The sequence below is a fragment of the Thalia democratica genome, chromosome 5, assembly GCF_965202585.1.
Source record: "Thalia democratica chromosome 5, ktThaDemo2.hap1.1, whole genome shotgun sequence".
NCBI lineage: Eukaryota > Metazoa > Chordata > Thaliacea > Salpida > Salpidae > Thalia > Thalia democratica.
The window spans coordinates 15,157,030-15,178,700 of record NC_139169.1 but is presented as its reverse complement, the minus strand read 5'-3'; the positions used below and the strand labels follow the sequence as shown (position 1 = coordinate 15,178,700).

Here is a 21,671-nt window from a genome sequence, read left to right as displayed (position 1 = left end):
TTTAAAACAGAATTGTTGAACTGTTCTCAAAAACATTTGGCTAAATTATTATAATTAAACTGTTTAGAATTTTAGTTTTTTTTTATCAATTTATAACACAAATGCAACAAGATGCAACAGTGCACAATGCAAGTTTGATTAATCATTAAAAAAAAACTTTAAAAATTTGATCACCTACTGACGTCATTCATCTTAACCCAGTAAACGCTAGTTTTTTTTTAATTTTACTTATTTTAAACGAAGCATGTAATGCGTTTTCTATTGTCAATAAATGTTTGAACAAATTTGAAAGGCACGGTAATGTGCCAAACTAAAATATCTTAATTAAGAAAAAACGAAAGGTATGTTTTATTTACTAAATGTAATTCATTAACTTATTTTTAGCAGTCCATTTTATTGTGATGCAACTGAACATTTTGTTTTTAATAGTAGAAAAGTATTTTAGTTGGGAAAAGTTTAACAATATGTTAAAATTGTATGGGTAGTAAGTGTTTGCATTTTAAAGCAAAACACTATGAAAAAATAAAGCACAGTTTAAAATATAAAGTTAAAATATAAACTAATTGAATATACTAATAAGATTTAATTAATTCTGAAAAGTTGTACAAGCAGTTTTTCGGACATTTTTAATGCAACTAGTTAAACAAAAGTTTAAAATTAGATCTATAAAAATACTCTATAAAAAGAGCTTTGCAGAGACTTGTTAAGAATTTACGCACACAAAACGATATAAAATATGCTTAAAGTATTTTAATTTATTTCAATACTTTAACATTTTTTTAGATTTATGTTACCTCTGAAAAAAAAATAAAATGTTTTTATCATTAAATGCAAAGGTTTTTAATTCATAAATTATACTAGTAGATTAATTTTTTATTTCTTATTTAATTTCTAGATATTAAATATCAAAACATAAATTTTACTATTAGAGTAGTTAATTACTTTTTATTAAGCGCTTTTTAAAACAGTTTGCTAAAAATACTTTGGTTTTTAAGGAGTAAAACATATACAACCAAACTTTAAAAATCTATACATGCTTCGGTCTCAAAATGCAAGTGTATTTTTCAATGATCTTTTATTTGTGTTATGTCTAATTTATAGAATAAGATACTTATAAATAACATATATCTGAACTGTTTTCACACAAAAAAACAAATAAAAATTTAGAAAGTCGACACTGCACAAGTTTAAAGTATACACGTTTAATTTAATATAGTAATAAAGTTAATAATGGCCACATGTTAGTGGCTTAAAATAGTTATATTTGTGATAAACCGTATTTGTTTTATTACAATTTATAGAAAACTTACCATAAAAGAGATAGTGCAAAGGACTTTTTAACGTAACTAACAGCTTTTTTTTTTTTGCTTATAATTCTAGTAAAGAACTCTCAACTAACAATTATTAATTTCTAGTTTAATATTTTTAGATAATTTTTATGAGCGACCGATTTTCTTCAAAAAAAAGTTGTAAAACCAAACAAATTTCAAAAATAAATATGAATTTCTATATGCAGTTAAATTCTTTGAATTAAAATAAGTTAAAAGTGTAAAATATTCTTCTTCTTTTTGCCTTGAATTTAGCTTTTTAAATTAACTTATATGTGCTTGAGTATCTTTAATTTATTGTATCTCTTGTTTACAGTTGAGCTTGGCTCATGGTTATTTGTTTTTTTTTTTTTTTTATTAAATAAGTTTTATTAATATTTTTATTCTGATAAGATTCAAATTTATATACTATGTAGTTTTTTTAGGTGGTAAAATATTTCGATTCTATGTATGAGTTAAATATTTAAAGCCTATTCGTTCAAAATTGATTTAAATTCATGTTTAAAATTAAAAAAAAAGCTTATTAGTAGTTTCACTTTTGTTATTTAATGTACAAAATAAAGTATTTTTTTAGTTACTTTAAAAATTTACTTCATTTAAAAGAGTACTTTTTAGTGATATAAAAAAAAATTAATTTCTATATATATTAAAACTGATTTTTAGCTCTTCTCTTACATAAATAAAATTTTATTAGTTTACATTAAAAAATAACTTCCTTCAAAAATTTCTTTAGTAAAATATTACTAACTTTCAAAGAAAAGTGTTAGCATCAAAAGCTTATAGGTTTTTTTTTAACTGATTTATTGTGATTATAAGCCACGTTTGAGCGGCTTCAAAACTTTAAAAAATAATTTGACTTATGTTTACTAATCATATGCAAATATTTTTTTTTATACAAATTCAAGTTTAAAGGTTAAAAATAAATGATGTCACTAAAAAACTAAAGAACCGTAGTGAAATTACAAAAATTCTAATAAACAGTTTTTTGTTTTAAATAACTAAGCGTTTCCTTTTCTTTGCTTTGAAATAAGAAAGTTAAGATTTATTCATAGAATTGAGTGAAAAAACACATTAAAAGTATTTAATTAACAATTATAGTATTAATTAACTAAAGTGTTAATTCAAAGTGACTGTAGCCTAGGATTAAAAAGACATGGAACTACTTCAAACAAAGTACGCTAAAGCTTTCTTCTCTCTTTTCGCACAAATAGGCTGTCTATGTAAGTTTTTTTTTTCTTAAGTAAGTGCTTGAACTTGATTAAGAAATATTAATATTTTTTCATTAATAAGATTTACTTTTTGTAGTGGATACTAAGCTGAAATATGTTTTAAGCTCAAAGTTTATAGTTTTGCAGTTTAAGAAACTCGTCTAAAGAAATGGTGTAGTAAAAGTTATTTCAAAATACTCGTTAATTGTTCGTTCTAAGTACGTCGTCAAAACCAAGATTTATTTTTAACTTCAATAAATAGTTTATTTTATACTTAATTTTCAGCTAATTTCAAAAGACCAGTCAAAGACTCTATCAAAGACATAGATGAACACCCTAGCACTAAGAAAAATGTTCTATTTGTTTTTTGTTAAAAAAGAACTAGCTAACCAGAATTGATAGTTTTAAGTTGTTTAAAGTGTTTTATTTACTTTTTGGGCAATATAAAATATTAATAATGCTTAAACACTATGCAGTATATAGTAATAGTATTAAATATATTTATAAATGTGTACAATTTCTTAGGTACTAATTGCAATCAAAAACTTTTATCAATATTTTTCATAATGTTTTAAATTAGATTTAGCTAAGAATGCTTAAATAAAGAAAACTAGAATTTAGTAGTACTGAAAGAACCAAAGATAGTATAGACATCTTTTATTTATCCATACAAAGTATTGGTAACATTAAATGAAAATTAAAATATAAATGATACCAAGTTTTATTAAGCATATAAATAAAAATGAGTTAAGTACCTGTATAGAACTAGTCAAAACTGTTAAAACACTAGTTTGCTATTATCAATTTTGTTGTGTTGTACCAATTTAAAAGACCTTAAAATTGTTTATTAACACAAAAATCTGTTCTGTAAGTTTCATTTTTAATAAAAGTTACAAGAGAAAAACTAAAACAAATAAGACAAGAAGTATAAAAGATAAATGAGTACTTAACTAAAATGTTAGGCCAAAAAGTACACAAATACAGATGAAAATTTGGAAAACATTGCAGATCACAGTTGCTAGTTTTCAGCAGGCTCGTAACTACCACATCTAGTAAAACTTTTAGGAACTCTTCTCTTGACCACTCCAGGTTCTCCTACTTGAACCACAAGAAACATTGCTGAAAAAATACTTCGGTTTTACGAGTTGAATTTTTACTAGTTATACTCGATTTCTAGTAGAAGAAGTTTCTTTTAAGTTACTTAATTATTTTTTATTCTACTTAATTATTTACTCTAGCAACATCATATATCAACAAAAAGCGGCTTGCAAAGCAAAAATACGCGGCCCGCGATATATTTTTTAGTAAATTTATACTTTGAAAAATCATTATAAATAAAAGTTTGTAAAAACACTTAAAATTAGGTACTTTAATTAATAATAGTAACTACTCGTCTCTTTTTTTTTAATATACTTGAAAATTAAAACATTTGTTGTTTTGATTACTACAATTATTCCAAAAATTCGTCACCCATAGCAGACTTTTTCTAACAAATGCGACCCGCGTGCGAGATTTTTCTTGTTTTTCTTTTACATGTTAAAGACTACATACCCCTGCTCTTAATCAGTTATATTTCTTAAAGTGTACGTAAGCTAATTCGTAGGCGAAAAAACTTTAAAAACTTTTTATAATAGGTACTTTTTCTTTAGTAATTTTACATAGCTATTTTTGTTTTAGTATATTTTATGTGTTGTATACATAACAATTACATTTTTTATAGAACATTTTTTACACAAAAAATACTTTTTAATGCTAAATGCGCACAGCAGTTATTGAGCTTATTTACTACTTAGGTGCTACCTTTTAGAGCTAACAATTGCTGGCTTAATTTTATTTATAAGGAGTTTATTTTTATACAAGCACTAGTTTCTTATTTTGTTTTTCCTTTTTTTTTTTTGTGAATATGATTAAGTTTCTAAAATCACTGCAATACATAACAATATTGCAAATAAAGGTACAATAAGTAACACTAATTAACAAATAATAAAAAGTATACAAAAAATACGTTTAAAGTTGAAGTTTTAAATATGACAACAATCTCACTCAAATCATGGTACAATATGTGACAGTGGAGAGGCCAGAACCCGGGGTTGTCTGAAAAGAACCTGACAATAGTGTATCCTCTGTTGGGTATAATTACTGTGTCTTTCATTGGGGGATTCACCAACTGTCTATCAATTTTAGTATTGTAGTAGATATCCTTCATTTTCTCCATTGGCAGCGGTTCGCTCTCATTTACCCTTTTAACAAACATTTGCTAAACATGGTTAATTGCTATAGCATTCAATTTATTTCAAGTGATAAATAGTTAATAGCTTGAAACAATTTACTGGTAGAAGTGTAACTCACCTTTTCATAGCAACAACGGCATATGGTTGACCGTGTAAATGTATCGGATGACCCGAATCGTTGTTAGTTCCGGCTCCCTTGTCGAATATCACCATTTCAATTAGCTGGTTGCTTTTCACCTTCACTACGTGCACACATTGCTTTCGCTGTAGTGAGTTTCAAGGTTACATTTTTACAGTCAATAAATTGGTAATTTATCAGCTATTTGTTGACATAGATCTAAGTTTAGAATAAAAAGTAGTGTTTCAAACTATCTATCATACTAAATTTGTTTTTTGATTTTGTAAAACGGAATTTTTTAAACTCATAAGTAATAATCTATCTGAAATTTGATACAAAATTATGGATTAAAAGGAAATTTAACAAGTTTTACAGTTAAAATTAATTTGTGCAAAACAACTAACATCTTTCGAAACAGTGAAGTTTGGAGCATTACAAATCGTACTCTTATCAACAGTGTCGTACTGAAAAAGCAAGGGTCTGTCGGCTTGTTCGTACACTATGTTATTAATCGCTGGTGTTGGAGAAAAACCAAGTTCAAAAACAAAGTTTCGTTAGGAGTGCCTCTGAGTTTCTCAGAAATGTTGCTAACAGATTTCAGCTGATTTACGTAAACTGGGTTTACCACATTCTTTTCTTTCAACATAGGGTTTAAAATTCTAAACACTTTAGTTTTGTTTGTTGAAGGTAGAGTTGTGTTACTAACTAATGGGTCATCGTATCTAACGAAAAACTAAAATTTATTATTTTTCAATTTTAAATTAATCAGGCGTACAAAATAATTGCTATAGTTTGGCGGATAAATAGATTTAGCTAACTTAAACTTCAATATTAATTAGTATTTTAAGCTTTGGATAGTTAGCATGATGAAAGGTAGACTTTAAAATATAAAATGTGACACATTTCTCTGAGAACAAATATAATAGATTTTAAATTTAAAAAATAAACTTGTATGCCAAAATAGCACGGCAATTTCAATTTATTTTTATCTGAATAAGGCTGTTTGAAAACAATGACAAAAAACTGTTTGAATTGTTTTTTTATAAAATAATACTACAAAATGTAATAATTCAACTTTTTTTTTTGATTATTACCTAACAATGGCTTTTTGTGAAAGATTTGCACACTCGGTATAATTACTTGCTATAACTCTCATCCAGTAATTAGAGGGAGTTTTATTTGCACTTACTACAAAATCATACCTTTCGCCAGGCTGGATTGTTATTGTTGAAACCTAATAGTGTGTTGTTCAGCTAAAGTAAAAGAACTTCTATTTTTTTTTTTTTTTAGTATCATTTTAACGTACTTTCTTCAATTTTTTAGTAGTTTTAAACCATACTAAACGTAGTTTTACGAAGATATTTTGTTATAAAGGCACAAAAGTGTGTAAAAACTTACAATTTCAGTTTGAATGTCATTTCCATCAGTACTGATTACCATGAGTTCATGATCGTCTATGGTGATCTATAAATTAAAAAAATATAATTGACTTTTAATAGTGTTTTTAACTTTAAAGTAAGTTAAAACAATTGTTTACTGCACCATGTCTATAATTTAAAATCAAAGTAATTTACTCGACTCTATCAAGTTCAAAAATATTTTCAAATAACTAATTAAGTTTACAACTAAGTTGATTTTCAAAAAAAAAAAATTAAATTTTTACGTATTAAAATTGTAATACGTAAAATCCTAAAATTTGTTTCATAAAAATTAAGCAGAAAATATCGGTATAAAAACTAGTCTTGTTGACTCCTTATTTAGACCAGAGTTTCTTAAAAGGGGTGGTATTTATTTAAAAAGTATTTGGTAAATTCTAACTTACACACCCAAAACAAAGTAGCTTAAATAAATAAATAAGTTTATTTTGGTACTCTTTATAGTACTTTTATTGCTGTCTTCTTTATCAAATATTAACTGATTTAGATATTATTTTTTAGGTAGAAGTTATAAACAAAAGTAACCTCTAAAGCGCAGTAAAGGGTTGCATGGCTGATAGCTCTGAACCGAGTTCGTTTGTTTGGAGTTAATAAAAACAACTCGTATGGTGTTGTTGTTGAGCTAGGCGTGCGCTGAAAAATATGTGTTTGATGAGACGACATGCTTTATGAATGTAGTTTCAAGATTTTAAAAAAGCTAAACATTAAAATAAGTACTTTAGATTTTAGAATTTGAAAATTAATTAATTGAGAAATTTTTATATTTAAACGAGCTAACAAAGTCATAAAGATATTGCTTGCAAGAAATTGCAGTTTAGTATCAACATTACTTTAATATAAATTTTAGTTGAAGGAAAACTTGCTCATATGTTTATTTTATTTTTTTTGTTAATAAGGATCTTTTGTTCTTAAACTTAAATTAGTCTTACTCCTTTTTCGTTGATAACAATGATCTCTGCCTTAAGCCCGTCTGGGTTTTTTCCTGCGAAGATAGAAGTATACTTGTCCAATGCAGTAGTGTGGAACCAGTCGCTAACCATGAAAACGTGCTTGTCAATATCTGTATTTTTAAGTGTTACGTTGTTTTACTTTTAAAACTTGAGTTCGCTTTTTTTAAGCTTAACACTTTTTTTGCAACTTAAAAGGTGTCTGAGAAAAAAAAACCATTTATTATGGTTAATTATTTTTAATCATTTATTAAAGTATTGTGCGTATATCTCTAAAAAGCAGTTTGAAATGTTTTATTTTCATTAAAAATTTTGATAAGTAAGTTTTTTGAATACTGTGAAGCTTAAAAGCTTAAAAACAAGTATATGACCTAAACTCACCAATATCGTACAAATCTGAATAAACGTTGTCTTGTTTTGCTTGCCTGACAATCAGAGGTCCTACGAGTCCGTCGCCCCTTTGCAATGAATTGTGTGAATGCCACCAATGAGTACCTTTTTAAAATAATTTTATACGAAAAAAGCAACTTGAGAATGCTTTTTACAATTTTTCTGTGTTGAATTAAACCCTGTATTTTTCATGTGTAAGCTATTAACTGAACCTGCAGTTAGAAAGTGTAAAAATGTCTCAACAATTTGTTGTTAAAAATATAACAGTAGCTTTTGATTAAACAAATTTCAATTTTTTCTAACTCGTATAAACTAAGACAGACAATAAACTGATAACAGATTTTTGAACATACCGTGGGGATAAGCTGTGAACTTGTACCGCAAACTTTCAGCAGCTGACAGAGGGCACTGGGACACCATTGGAACTCCGTCCATCCACTGCGAGTCCCTCATGTCCATTCCGTGCCAGTGGATTGTCATGGCGTCCCCGTTCTGAAGGTTGTTGTGGACGTTCACCACTATCGTGTCGTTTTCGCACACCTGAAAAACAAGTTGAAAAGTAAGTAGGTAGAAAAGTCACTGCAGCTTAAAGCGCACAGCGACGCAATGAAAACTGTAGACTATTAAGTAGTCAAGTAAAGCTAAAGAAATATTTATTGCTGTGAATAAAACTATTAGTTTATTAATCCATTTTGAAACTGTAGAAGAACGAGCTATATCTAAATTTATTAGAACCTTGATAAAAAATCTTTTCAAACCTGGCATTATCATCTTATGATAATTAAGTACTGTTCTATGATGCGTAAAAACATTACTGTGTACAGTGTTAACTTTAACTATCTTAAACAGTTTATACTGACCAAAATAACAGGCAAAGGTAGATGATCGTTAATTTGAATGATTGGTTTGGAAAAACCATCTGCAGGAAAGCAACCTTTGTTGTAGCAATCTGAAGCGTTAGTTGTGCAATTACCACAAATTCCATATGCTAGTGTCCTGTTCCTGATAATTGTACGTTACATAGTGTAAACTGTTCTTCAAAACAAAATAGTTTATAAATTTACAGAAAACTTATTTACTCTTACAAGTTTATATTAGTTAAATGTTGGTTTTAAAACTATTTTAATCCTAACTTAAAATTACGATCAGTAAAGTAAAAAAATGTTGTTAATAATAATTATAGTTCACACAAAATCACTCTTATTAGTAGTAGTGTTTAAGAAAGAGCTAACAATTGGATTAATATAAAAATCTCATGCGAAATTACATTTTTGTCTGTCATAAAGCATAGTTGTAACTCAGAATTTATTTTTGTAAAGGTCTAAGGTTAGACTAAGTTAGATTTATTTTCTTTTTTATTTCCCTATAGTTGGCCTTTTTTGTTTGCAAGTTTTAAATACCTAAAAGTTAAATAGTAATACAGGTAATAAAAAGGCAAACCATTTAATATTCTAGTCGTAATGACAAATCATTGTTTCTCCATTGCATGTTCTATTACATCGGTGCGATGCTTCATTACCTGTATAAAATATAAGTGACAGTTAATAAAATTTTATATTTCATATTGAAACGCAAGCAATATAAACTCAAAATCGTGAAGTAGCTTACAACAGCCATGATCACAAAAAGTAGTGCGTTTATGACATGCAAGTTATTGAAACAAGTTTAATCTTAATTGAAACACTAACAGCATTTACAAATAATCACCGTTATTTATTAAACATAACTAAGTCAAAAATTTTCTTAAACATTTTCCAAAATTTATTTCATTTAACAAATATTAAGTATTTTCTACTCTACTCAAAAGTACCCAACTGAAGCCTTTAGCTGGGTTATATAAATATGCTTTGAGCTAAGAGTAGACGTAGTAAACTACACTCATTTTACAAACTACAAACAAAACCGAGTTTATCACGTTTTTAAAATGAATAGCTTGTAATTTCCGGTCATTTAAGCTTTTTTACTAAAAACTCTATTGTTGTAATAATAATAGTAATGAAGATTTTTTGGTAAAACTAGCTTGAATCTGTTATATAAAAACTTAACTACTTTTATATATTTTTCAGAGTTTAGCAGATTAATTTTAAAGTTTATAAATGTTTCAACATTATTTTCGAAACGCTCTGCTTTTATTTAATATTTATTTGTAGATACGTTTTTTATTTTTTATTTTTTAGAACTTAAAAGTTTAAGCTTTGACTTATCGTGTTTATTATTCTACATATTGAAATTTACTTCCTGAATAATAACTAATTATAAAATACAATTAAAAACTTTTTAAGAAGAAATTCTTTTGCTAAGTCAATGCTGAAAATATATCTTTTTTAATTAAAAACATTTTAAATAACATATTGTTTTAATATCAAGCGTAACTTACTTTAAGTTTTACATACTTAAAACTTATGAAACAAATAAAATTTTCACAAGTATTTGTTAGCATTTTTTTAACACTCACCTAAATAAAAAGCTAATCCGAGTCCAAATAGTTGCATAAAAACTAAAAATGATGACGTTTTCATGATTATTTAAAATATTATACTTTTAAGCAAGAACCTGTTTAAGTAAAAACAATTTATAATTTTCAACTTATAACCAACAAGAAAAATGTTCTTTAGAAAGTATTTTGTATTATATTTTCATACAAGTTGTGTACTTAAAAAATTCGAGAATGAAACTTGATTTTATATCTGCGATGTATATCTACTTTAATTTGATAAATTAGTTAATTTTAACGCGAGTTTAAAAAAACATGTTTCTTTTTTATTTATTCACGACATGAAATAGACTATTTTAAATTAGTTTCACAATACATGGATGTTTTAATTTTTAAACTTTTAAAAGTATGATTCACTATTTAACACATTTGCACGTATATTAAACTGTGCAACCATGATTTTTTTGTATTGTGTTATTAAATGCATTTGTGCATTTATAATTTTCAAAACTATATTGTAAACCAAGTATTGCAACTTTTTTTATATATTTTTATACTAAAGTCTTTTAATATATATGTCTCATTAAAGTAAGTTCATCAAAATATGCATTGAAAAAGCTGTCCTTTTGTTTAATGTAATGTTACTGGTTTTCGTATAAAATATGACAAATGTTTACAACTGAGTACAAAAAGTTAAAATTAATTATTTCATAGCATTTGAGTGGTCATTTAGCTATATATAAAGACTTCTATATCTATAGTCCTAGACAGCTAGTGCTGTACAAGACGTTAAAAGCTATCCAAGTGGTGTACGACTTGATGACCAAAAGGTTCTTCGTGCACTAGGTCCTAAAACTAAATATTTTAAGCTTTTTTTTAGTGGTTCAATAAACAATATTACTTTGGAAAATACGCATACTTTTCTTCAGTTTTAATATATTTTTGCAAGTACCACCTTTGATAAAAGAAAATGTATATGAATCAGAAAAAGGTTTACAGCTTTAAGCTTTTACTTTAATACGAAAATATTAATTGGTTTGAACAAAAAAGTCTGACTAAGTTGTATATGGTGGCTTGAATACTAAAGGCAAAAAGCTCAAACTGATTTTTAGAACAAAATAAGTCTAAAAAAAAAAATTCTGAATTTTTTTTTATTAGCTGTAAAATTGGCACACAATACATTGTATCAACCTATTTTATATAAAATTTTATAAAACGCCTAATCGACTTGTTTAGATTAACTAGAAAAATCGTGAAATCTATTGGGAACTTTTAAAGCGCATTAAGTTGTTTGAAATATACAACAGAAATATTTATGTTAAGTAATCTATTGAATGATTGTATTGTATAATTAACCTTTTTTCTTGTTTTAATTTTATTTTAGTCTTGACTGATAAATAATACTACATTATGTCTCACGTTATTAAAACTTATAAACTGACTTCAAATTAATCTTCTTGTATAATACAATTTCCATAATATTATATATAACACTTTGATCTTATGACACAGTTACCAATTTAGAAAAATGCAGCTAAATAAATCATACATTCGTACGTAAGTTGTGACAAAATTTAAACATTTTAAGCTATTTGTGGTGATTCACAGTTTGAGTGTCTTTTGTTACGTAAACCATTGTTAAAAAGTTAATCAAAATTATGTAACATCTACCCTTTTGTGTTTAAAAATTGTCTTTTGATTGTAGTTAAATTAATTTTAATTTTTATAGTCTTATACTAAATAAACATTTATTTTTAAACTTTTTATTAACTTACCTTTTCGTTATCCTTTCTGTAGAGAATGATTAGAATAAATCACTAATTTACTTGCTAAGTTCTATATTTAGTTTTTTTTTATTGTTTTAAAACAAGTTTTGCATGTAAACAGGTAAGATATATTCATGAAACTTAACGTTGTCATAAAAACTTATGATATTGTTTAATTTATTGAATCCAAACATAATCTAATGAACTTTCATGAAGCTATTCAAGTTGTTTAACTCATAAGAAAACATTTAATGACTATATGTTTGTGTCTACAAATTTGTGTAAAGTGTTTATCTTTTCTACAGTGTTAGCCTACATTATTTTTTTATAAAAAATATAAAAGTTACTAATAATTCTTTTGCAACCGCAAGAAGTGAATCACAATCTCATAACCTTTAAGTCATAAACAACTACTAACAAAACTTTTTATTATTATTATTACTTTTTAAAAGTCTTATAAAAGCAAACGAGGTACATTTAATTATATTTATTAGGTTAATTAAATCTAGGCGAGAATTTTTTCTCAATTATTTGAAAGTGTTATAAAACCTTAGTTGAGCAAATTATTCTAAGTCAAGTTTTAAAATAGAAATAGTTTTACTGATTTTTTTTTTCTTTTACTCTGTTTCTTTGTATCGTACATTGAGGAGCCCAGGTTCTTTTTAGCTATTACATTACTACCAGTCAAGTTTTCTTCTTGTACGAAAGACTTTTCAGATTTAAAAAATATTTTTATTAAGTATAGGCGGGCAACGTACGGTCCGCGGAGTGAAAGTGGCAGGCCTGCATATTTTTAGGTAACTTTAAAAGCATCAAGCAAAAGGTAAAACTGCCGCCCGCGAGTATGTAATTCATGCCAAGCAAGAAATTTTAGACACTTACGCTTAATATTCAAAAGTGAAAATAGAAAAAAATGTCTGAGGTACAATTTACATGATAGTTTAATCTAATACTAAGTTTAGTAAAAAAAAACATTTAACTAGTATTTTGACGAAATGAATTTGATAACTTTGTGTTTTTCGTGATATAAACGAAACTGAAATGCTCCAGTCCGCCAAAGACTTTTTTATCTACGTCTGGCTCGTCGGCTCAAAACGTTGCCCACCCCTGAGTTAAAGTATCAAATATATTTAAAACTTTAATTTGCAGGCTAAACATTAATAATAAGTACAATCAAATTAGAAATGTATATGAAGTTACAACAATGATGAAAAAGTGAACTTACACTCCAAAATAAAATGCTTAATCTGTTTCCTCAAACAGTACTTGAAAAAATTAAGTTAAGTATTAAATCAATAAGTACACGGTAAATTTTGTAATCCAGTTTGAACTTTTATTAAAGGTTTTTCTTTTTTTTCTAAGATAAGTTTTCAAAAATTTTTTATTATACACTTTTAACGAAATTTTAAAGCACAATAATTACATAAATAACGTTCAATTAATGATATCTTTAAATTTAAAAATATACTGCCTCTTTGATATGGTAGTATTTTAAAGATTTAGACGAACATCTGTTTAAAACAAGTCCTACTTTACTTAAAACTTTTTTAGTTGATATTTTTTTAAATAATTATAAATTAAAAGTTACCATGCATGACAACTAAAAACCAAAACAACTGTTTACAACTGTTATATGCATGAAAGTTTACCAGTGTTAACAAAGTATTTTAATCATTCATCAACAAATTGTTCTGCAGGTGTAAAACCCTTATCAATAAAATTATACGAAAACAATTAAATAAATTAAAACATCTTTTTAAAAACTCAGAAATGTGTAAAACGTTTTATTTAAGTTAGACTTAAAACTTCTGATATAAGTGTAAGTGTACGTAGTATCAAGTTGATCATAAATTGAAAAAAAAAGATAATTTACATTAAATCTGTGTGAAACATAAAATTGAAATTGCTTTAACTGTAGTTCTTATTTTATTACCATGTTAAGTTAACATTTAAAACTTTGATATAATATTAGAAAAAACACATGTAACTTATTAGCATTGATTTTATCGTAAACTCAAATGTAGAAATTTAAACTAAATTTTATTGTTGGTTAGCTTTAGTATAAGCAAACAAAACATTTAAAATTAAATTTAAAATATTTTATTTACTAAACGATAAAAAAATAAATTAAAATCATTTACAAAAATGATTGAGTTAGCAACTAAGGGTTTAAAAACTATTGCTGTTAAGTATAAACTTTTACTTAAAATATTTAGTGAAAAAAATTTGAATTCGAGCTTTAACAAAATTATAGCATAAATTTTTTGCAAACTCATTCTCAACCTAATAATCCATTTTCCAAGCTTAGAGTTTTTCTTATTTACTGTAACTTTGAACGATCTGTTAGGCTTGAAACCTAACTTTTCTGACAAATAAAAGAAAGAAGTTAAATATTATATTTCATATGTAATGATAACTTACATTATTCATTGTTTAAAGTTGAGCTCAGAGAATATTTTGAGTTAATACGGTTGAATGAACAAGCCAATAAGAATCATCTGACGTGTTTCAAACTAAATTCTGATGCAACTAAACATCAGAACATGACAGGCATTTTATATGTAAGCAGTTAGTCAGTTTGGTGTGCAGCTTGAAGCAACAACAGATATCTTGAACTTTGTGTAAATGCTTATTGTAAGTATTGTTTTGTGCTATAGTGAATATTTCAATTTGTGTTTAATTGCTTAAATATTTGAGCCAGATTTATAGTTTAACAGTTTGTGGTTTACTAAAAGTTTTATCTAATTTTTAGTTTATATTTTAAGTCTTTTGAAATAGATTTAAATAGCTTGTAGTTTCTAAAAAAATTGTCATAGTAATTTATATTTTTAATATTTTGTTTGTATTGTTTTGTGGTTCTTTGTATAATAGATTCATCACTCCCAACTGTCTTGTCTGATTTATATAAAGTAGTCTTAAATAGAGTTTAGTATTTATTAGATAGTAATTAAATTAGGTAGGATTTAATAATGATGGGTAGTACTAATAAGTTAAGTGTACCACAATCCAATGCTACACATACAATTATTTAATTGTTTGAGGGCTCAAGGGTGTTTAAGTTTCCTCTACAATATCTCTTAGTTGTTTGTAGTAGTAAGATTTTCCTAATTACTTTAAACTTGTTCAATTTTAAATTTAAAAGATTTACTATTAGTAATTTTGTTTTCCTGTGCCACCTTATTTATTATGTTTTGTTTATCAGTTTAATACTTTTCGCTTAATGTTTAATCTGTATAACTTTGTTAACTAATCTTAAATAAAAGATTTCCTTAATTAAAAAAAAATTGTACGTATTTTAAATACGTTTGGTTTTAGATGATTACATTCTGGCAACTACGTTTTAAATCTTCAACTTAAAAGTTTGACTTGTTGCCTTTGTAAAGCTAGCATATAAATGTTGTATATAAATATAATAGTAGAGTTGTATATCTATTTATTTTTGTCAAGAAAGTAAAAAGTCACTTTTTTTTGCTGAAACTTTTGTTCATTTGAACCTTTAGCAAAACTTTACTTACATCCAATAGGGAGAGCTAGCTCCTACGAATTTTAGAACTGCACGAAACAATGTTAACAGTCTAACAGCCATTCAGTTTTCTGTAATTGCATAACAGTTCCGCATGATAGAGGCATGGTTTTAATTATAACATACCTATTGAAGCATAATACCTGGCGTGATTGGTATTTAATCTACCTAAAAATACGTCAATTAGCGTAGAGCGGTTGTTATTATTTGTTCAAAACAATATTTTTAAAACCAGAGTATTTTCATCATTTAAAAAATTATTAAACTATTAATTAATAAAAACAACACGATTTAGTAATAAAATTATTTATTAACTCGACTTTTGGACTATCGAAGCAAAAATAATAAAATTTTCAGATCAATGTCAACATAAACTTAAATATAATTATCATTTTTGTTTTTGTAATGAGTAAGTTTTTTGAAAGCAAACAAATAGTATCGTACTTATCAAAAAGTGCTTATATTATATCTATAGAATTAAAATTTTTAAATTGATTTTAAAGACTTTTATTTATAAAAGAGTAAAGAGAAGGATAAAAAATTAAGAAAATAAATTCATCATTATGAATAAAAAGTCTAATTAAGACTTCTAGTTAAACAAATCATGAGATGCTTAATAATCAAGTATCACAAAATATACATGAAATTTAAAATAAATTACAAACGAGATTCATTAAAAATGATTTAAGCACGTCATTTTGGTAAAGTTATACTAATCAATGTAAATGTAAAGTTTATTTCATACCTCAAGTTAAACGAATTACGAGAAGCTCAACAATCAAGCATCACAAAGTATACTTGTATTTTGAATTAAATTACAAACGAGAACCATTAAATTGCTTTAAGCACATTATTTTGATAAAAACATGCTAATGATTATAAATATAAAGTTTAATTTAGGCCTTAAGTTGAACGATTTACGAGATGCTCAACAATCATGCATAACAAATTACACTTAAAATTTAAATTAAGTTAGAAACGAGATTAATTAAATTCGCATTAAGCAGATTTTTTTATCAATTAATCATTATGAATATAAATTTTTATTTAGATTTCAAGTTAAGTGAGTTTTGAGATGCTCCATTATCAAGTGTCAGAAAATATAGTTGAATTTTGAATTAAATTACAAACGAGATTTATTATACAAAACAGGAATTTCAAATATTATTTTGAAAATATAACTTATTTTTTATGTAGTTTTTCTTCAGTAAATTCAAACTTCATATTTTAAATTAGTTAATCAATAGAATACTGTTTTTAAACCTTGCACAATTTTTGTTTTTTTTCTATTATACTCAAAAAACTATGCAGCGAAGCAGTATATTATTTAAAAAATATATTTCAATCTGAAATATAATTATTTAGAAACTTTTCAGAAAAGTTAAAAAGAACCCAACAAATTTTTGTTAAATAAAAGATTATTTAAAACAAAACCTATCAACTAATTTTATTTTATAATAGAATAAAATGTTTTATTAATTGTATTTAAATGTGGCATAGACTGCTTTAATTCTAACAATTAAATCAAACACTTTGATAAAAATTGAAAACATTTTACTTTTTATAATTAGTTTAAAACATATTCAAAGCTGTAAAACATAATGTTTTTAATTTTATTTTATACTTGACTTTAGTAAACTGTAAGTAGTTAAAAATTTAATATTATAGAAAATTAATCTAGACAAAAGTAAATATCAAGGCAGCTTACTTAAATTTGTAATAGTTTCAAAATTCATTTGTTAAATTATGTTACTCTGATTAATAGCTGCATTAAAAACACTCAATATTTTATTTACTTGAAGTAGTTGATTACTATTAAATTTCTTTAACAAATTTTACAAGGTTAATGATTATAAAGCATTTTTTTAACAATGAGTTTGCAATATAATTATAAAAATCATATTTGTGTAAACTGTGGAAAATATTTAAAGTCAAAGTCAGCATTAGTTAGACATAAAAGAATTCATACTGGTGAAAAACCCTACAGTTGTGATGTTTGTGATAAAAGTTTTGCTGGAATTAGTGGTTTGAAATCACATCAACTTACTCATTCTGGTTTGAAGATTTATCAATGTGATGTTTGTAAAAGATGTTTTTCACAAAGAGGTCATCTAAAACAACATACAATAGTTCACACTGATGATAAACCATTTAATTGTGAACAATGTGACAAAAGTTTTACCCTGAAAAAAAGCTTAACAAGACACATGATTATACATAGTGGTAAAAAAGATTTTGAGTGTGATGTTTGTTTAAAGAAGTTTGCGAGAAGAGATCAAATAAAATCTCATATGTTAATTCACACTAAAGAAAAGGCTTATGAATGTGATATTTCTAAGAAGAAGTTTTCACTCAAACATCATTTAAGAATTCATATTAGAATTCATACTGGTGATAGACCTTTTGAATGTGATGTTTGTAGTAAAAGATTTGCACATAGTTCAAGTAGAAATAAGCACTTAAAAGTTCACAAACAAAGACATAAGTTTTAATTTCTAAAGACTAGAAATTTATCTTATAAGGAATATATTCTACAAAAGTTAGTTACTTAACAAACTTATTATAAATTGCTATTTATATATTTTTGTGAGCTGATATATAATTTAAATAGTTTAAGTTTAAAGTAATATATTAACTAGGATTTTAAAATACTTACGTAAGCAAAACTAGAATATTTTGTTAAACGAAAATAGTTTCTTTATTTAACTTAACATAAAACTTTTTTCCTGTGACCTGTTTCGATTTTTCTTGATTTGAACTTATATGGCTGCGTTACTTCCAAGGTCATATTAATAATTTAATTATTTATTGTTTAGCTACTACTTATACTACAAATATAAATAGATGCCTTGCTGATCAATTTATCAAAATGATGTACAAATGTTAATAAAAATAAACAGTTTAAAACAACCTAAATTCGCATTTTTACTTTGTAAATGTTTGTTATTATAGTCATATAAAAGTCAATAAACAACGTTTTAGTGATATTCTAAGAGATATTCTAAGATATATATTTACTTCTTTCTTTTCTTTTTTTTTTCAGGGGGTTCACAGGATCAGAAAACCAGTCAAAACACGCCCCTAGAACACATATCAAAATATTTTATTCTTTCTTTTTATAAATTTTGGTTCTAAATTTTCTAAAGCCTTAGTGAGTTATATTAAGTTGATTAGAACGTCTATAGACGTCTATAAAACGTCTATAAACGTTCTTATATTCTAAGAATAATATAGTTAATAGTATTTTTTTCAAGTTGATAGTTGCAATGATTTTATGTAAATTTTTTTAAAGTTTTCTAAATTTCCTCTAGATTTTTTAAAAACAAGTGTTTTGGTTTATTTTTAGAATAAAATTAAATTTAACGGAAAAAAAACTGTCTAAAATAGTATAATAACATTTAAAAGTATTGTGAAAATTCTACTTGTGTTTTTTTTAATAATGTATATTTTTAACAAAAATCTTTTTTATCGATATGATACATTTCTGTAGCTATTTTAAAGTTCATTACTTTACAAATAACTAAATTGGTATCAATTTCCAAGCTTTTAAAAAAAAAATTCTTTATTTTTTAACTTAAAGGATTTTTTTTTTGCCTATATTGTTAAGTTCCAGGTCTTTTTGCACCCCTGATTAGTTTATAATTTTCAATAAATATATAAATAAAATGAGCGCTACCTTTATAAAGTTTAGAAATTTTTACTTGCATATTTAACTAACTTTAAAAATGAGAGAAATAAATGACCGAATGTGAGTATTTCAACTATATAAGCTTAAAAAATTGTCTACTAACGCAAGGCAGGATGGTTCGAGGCGTTACTGCGCCGACTGCTGAGCGCGGTGTGCATTAAGGTCGTTGGTTCAAATCCTGCCGGTACCGTGTTTACTGGACGGGCGTAAACTCCTTAAGCAAAAATACGCAAGGGGTTGCGTAGAACTCGGGTGAGATTGGAAGTCTGTATGATGGGGAGACACCATCTCGTGAGCTGTCTCACCTCTGACAACTTACAAACTAACATTAAAATCAAAACCCCAGACGTTGATAAATTCGAACTAATCTGACTGGCACGCCGTTCTTTTTAAATATAAAAAGTTGAAGCAATTGAATTGCTAAACAAATTGCTGCCAAAGGTTTTTTGAAATTTTTCTCTAGATTTCAAAAGTTTTTGTCCATTTTAGTATAAAACTAAATTAAGGTATAAAAAAATGTTTAAAATACTATAATAACATTGATAAGATACTGTAAACCTACTTTATTTATTGTTTTTTTTTTTGTGAACAATAATTAACAAAACAACATTTTTTTAAAGTTATTGACAGGTTTTTTGCATTTCATCAAATTTTTGTAACTTTAAAAGTAAAAACTGTTTAAAGTTTAAGTTTTTCCGGGTTTTTTTATACTTAAATGATCAAATTCGAGGTTTTTTAGGTTTCTTGGCGTTACTATTAAGATTTAATTAGATAACAAAATATACTCTAAATAATTATTATTTAACATTGTTGACAAAATATGAATTTTAAAAAGCTTTAAATAAAATTTATAACATCTAAAATTTGTTGTAAAAACCAAAATTAAGTTTTATTCTTAGTCTACAAATATTTAGAAATGTTGCTACAATTTTGTTTTATTAAATGCAATTTTTATATGATATACAATCTATCGTTGAAATAAAAAACACTTAATATAAATATAGTGTAAGGTAAGTTCAATTTATTAAGTTCAAGTTATTATAAAAACAAAAAATAAAACTGTGGTTATTATTCAACATAATTGCTAATTAAGTTTTTTTAATACTAAAATAGCACTTCTATTTAAAACTACAACTTAGTACTAAGCACAAAATGCAAGTGCATTATTTTTCACAAATTTGCATTTTATAGTTTAATCTTTAATCTTTTTTTTCATATATATTTTTTTTAACTTACTAATGTAATATAAACAATTTTTCCTTTAACTTTTACAGACATAACTAACTAACTATAAAAAAAAACCTTTTTATCAGGAAACAATATCATAAAATAAATAAAACCACAATAAATTTTCATAAAAAAAATTTCAATTTTAATTTAAATGTTAGTATAGATGGAGTTCTTAAAAATTTTTCGTTTAAATTTTAAACTTTTTACAATTATATATATTTATAATAAGAATATTTTTTCAAGAATTTAATCTATAAAATTTTCAATTTAACTAAAAAAAATGTTTACACTTAGATAATTAAATTAAAATATCTTCTATTTATAATTAAATGTTTGCCTGATGGTGCAGGGATAAAATAGCCAAAACAAAGTAAATAAACAACGTTTTAGTGATATTCTAAGAATCTTGTTTTCTTTTCTTTTTTTTAAGAGGGTTCACAGGATAAGAAAACTAGTCAAAACACGTCCCTGGAACACATATCAACATATTTTATTCGTTCTTTTTATAAATTTTAATTCTAAGTTTTATAAAGCCTTAGTGAGTTATATTAATTTGATTAAAACATCTATAGATGTCAATAAAACGTCTATATACGTTCTTATATTCTTAGAGAAATAAAACCAATTAATAGTATTTTATACAAGTTGATAACTGAAATTAGTTTTAGGTAATTTTTTTTTAAAGTTTTCTGAATTTACTCAAGATTTTTTATAAACAAGTATTTTGATTTATTTTTAGAATAAAATTAAATTTAACGGAAAAAAACTGTCTTAAATAGTATAATAACATTAAAAAGGTATTGTGAAAATTCTATTTTGTGTTTTTTTTTAATAATGATTCTAATAACAAAAAACTTTTTTTATCTATATGATACATTTCTGTAGCTATTTTTAAGTTCATTACTTCACAAATAACTAATATTGGTATCAATTTCCAAGTTTTTCAAAAAATTTTCTTTAATTTTTAACTTCAAGGATTTCTTTTTTTGCCTATATTGTCAAATTCCAGGTGTTTTTGCAACCCTGATTAGTTTATAATTTTCAATAAATATAGAAACAAAATGTGCGCTACCTTTGTAAAGTTTAGAAATATTTACTTGCATATTTTACTAATTTTAAAAACGAGAGAAATAAATGAGCCAATATGAGTATCTCAACTATACATGCTTAAAAAATTGCCTACTAACGCGAGGCAGGATGGTTCGAGGTGTTACTGCGCCGACTGCTGAGCGCGGTGTGCTATAAGGTCGCGGGCTCGAATCCCGCCAGTACCGTGTTTACTGGACGGGCGTAAATTCCTAAAGCAAAAATACGCAAGAGGTTGCGTAGAACTCGGGTGAGATTGGAAGTCTGTATGATGGGGAGACACCAT

General features: G+C 25.5%; 1 protein-coding gene across 1 annotated transcript; it reads right to left on the bottom strand.

Moving 5' to 3' along the window:
• Positions 1-3,554: 3,554 nt before the first annotated feature.
• Positions 3,555-21,671, bottom strand: LOC145836274 (multicopper oxidase 3-like). Its single transcript, XM_082944092.1, has 12 exons — positions 21,514-21,671; positions 8,519-8,660; positions 8,012-8,198; positions 7,650-7,763; positions 7,251-7,381; positions 6,847-6,954; positions 6,284-6,349; positions 6,026-6,119; positions 5,290-5,399; positions 4,886-5,031; positions 4,580-4,776; positions 3,555-3,655 (listed from the first exon to the last, which is right to left on the bottom strand). The coding sequence occupies exons 1-12, from the start codon at positions 21,669-21,671 to the stop codon at positions 3,555-3,557; spliced, it is 1,554 nt and encodes a 517-aa protein (XP_082800218.1).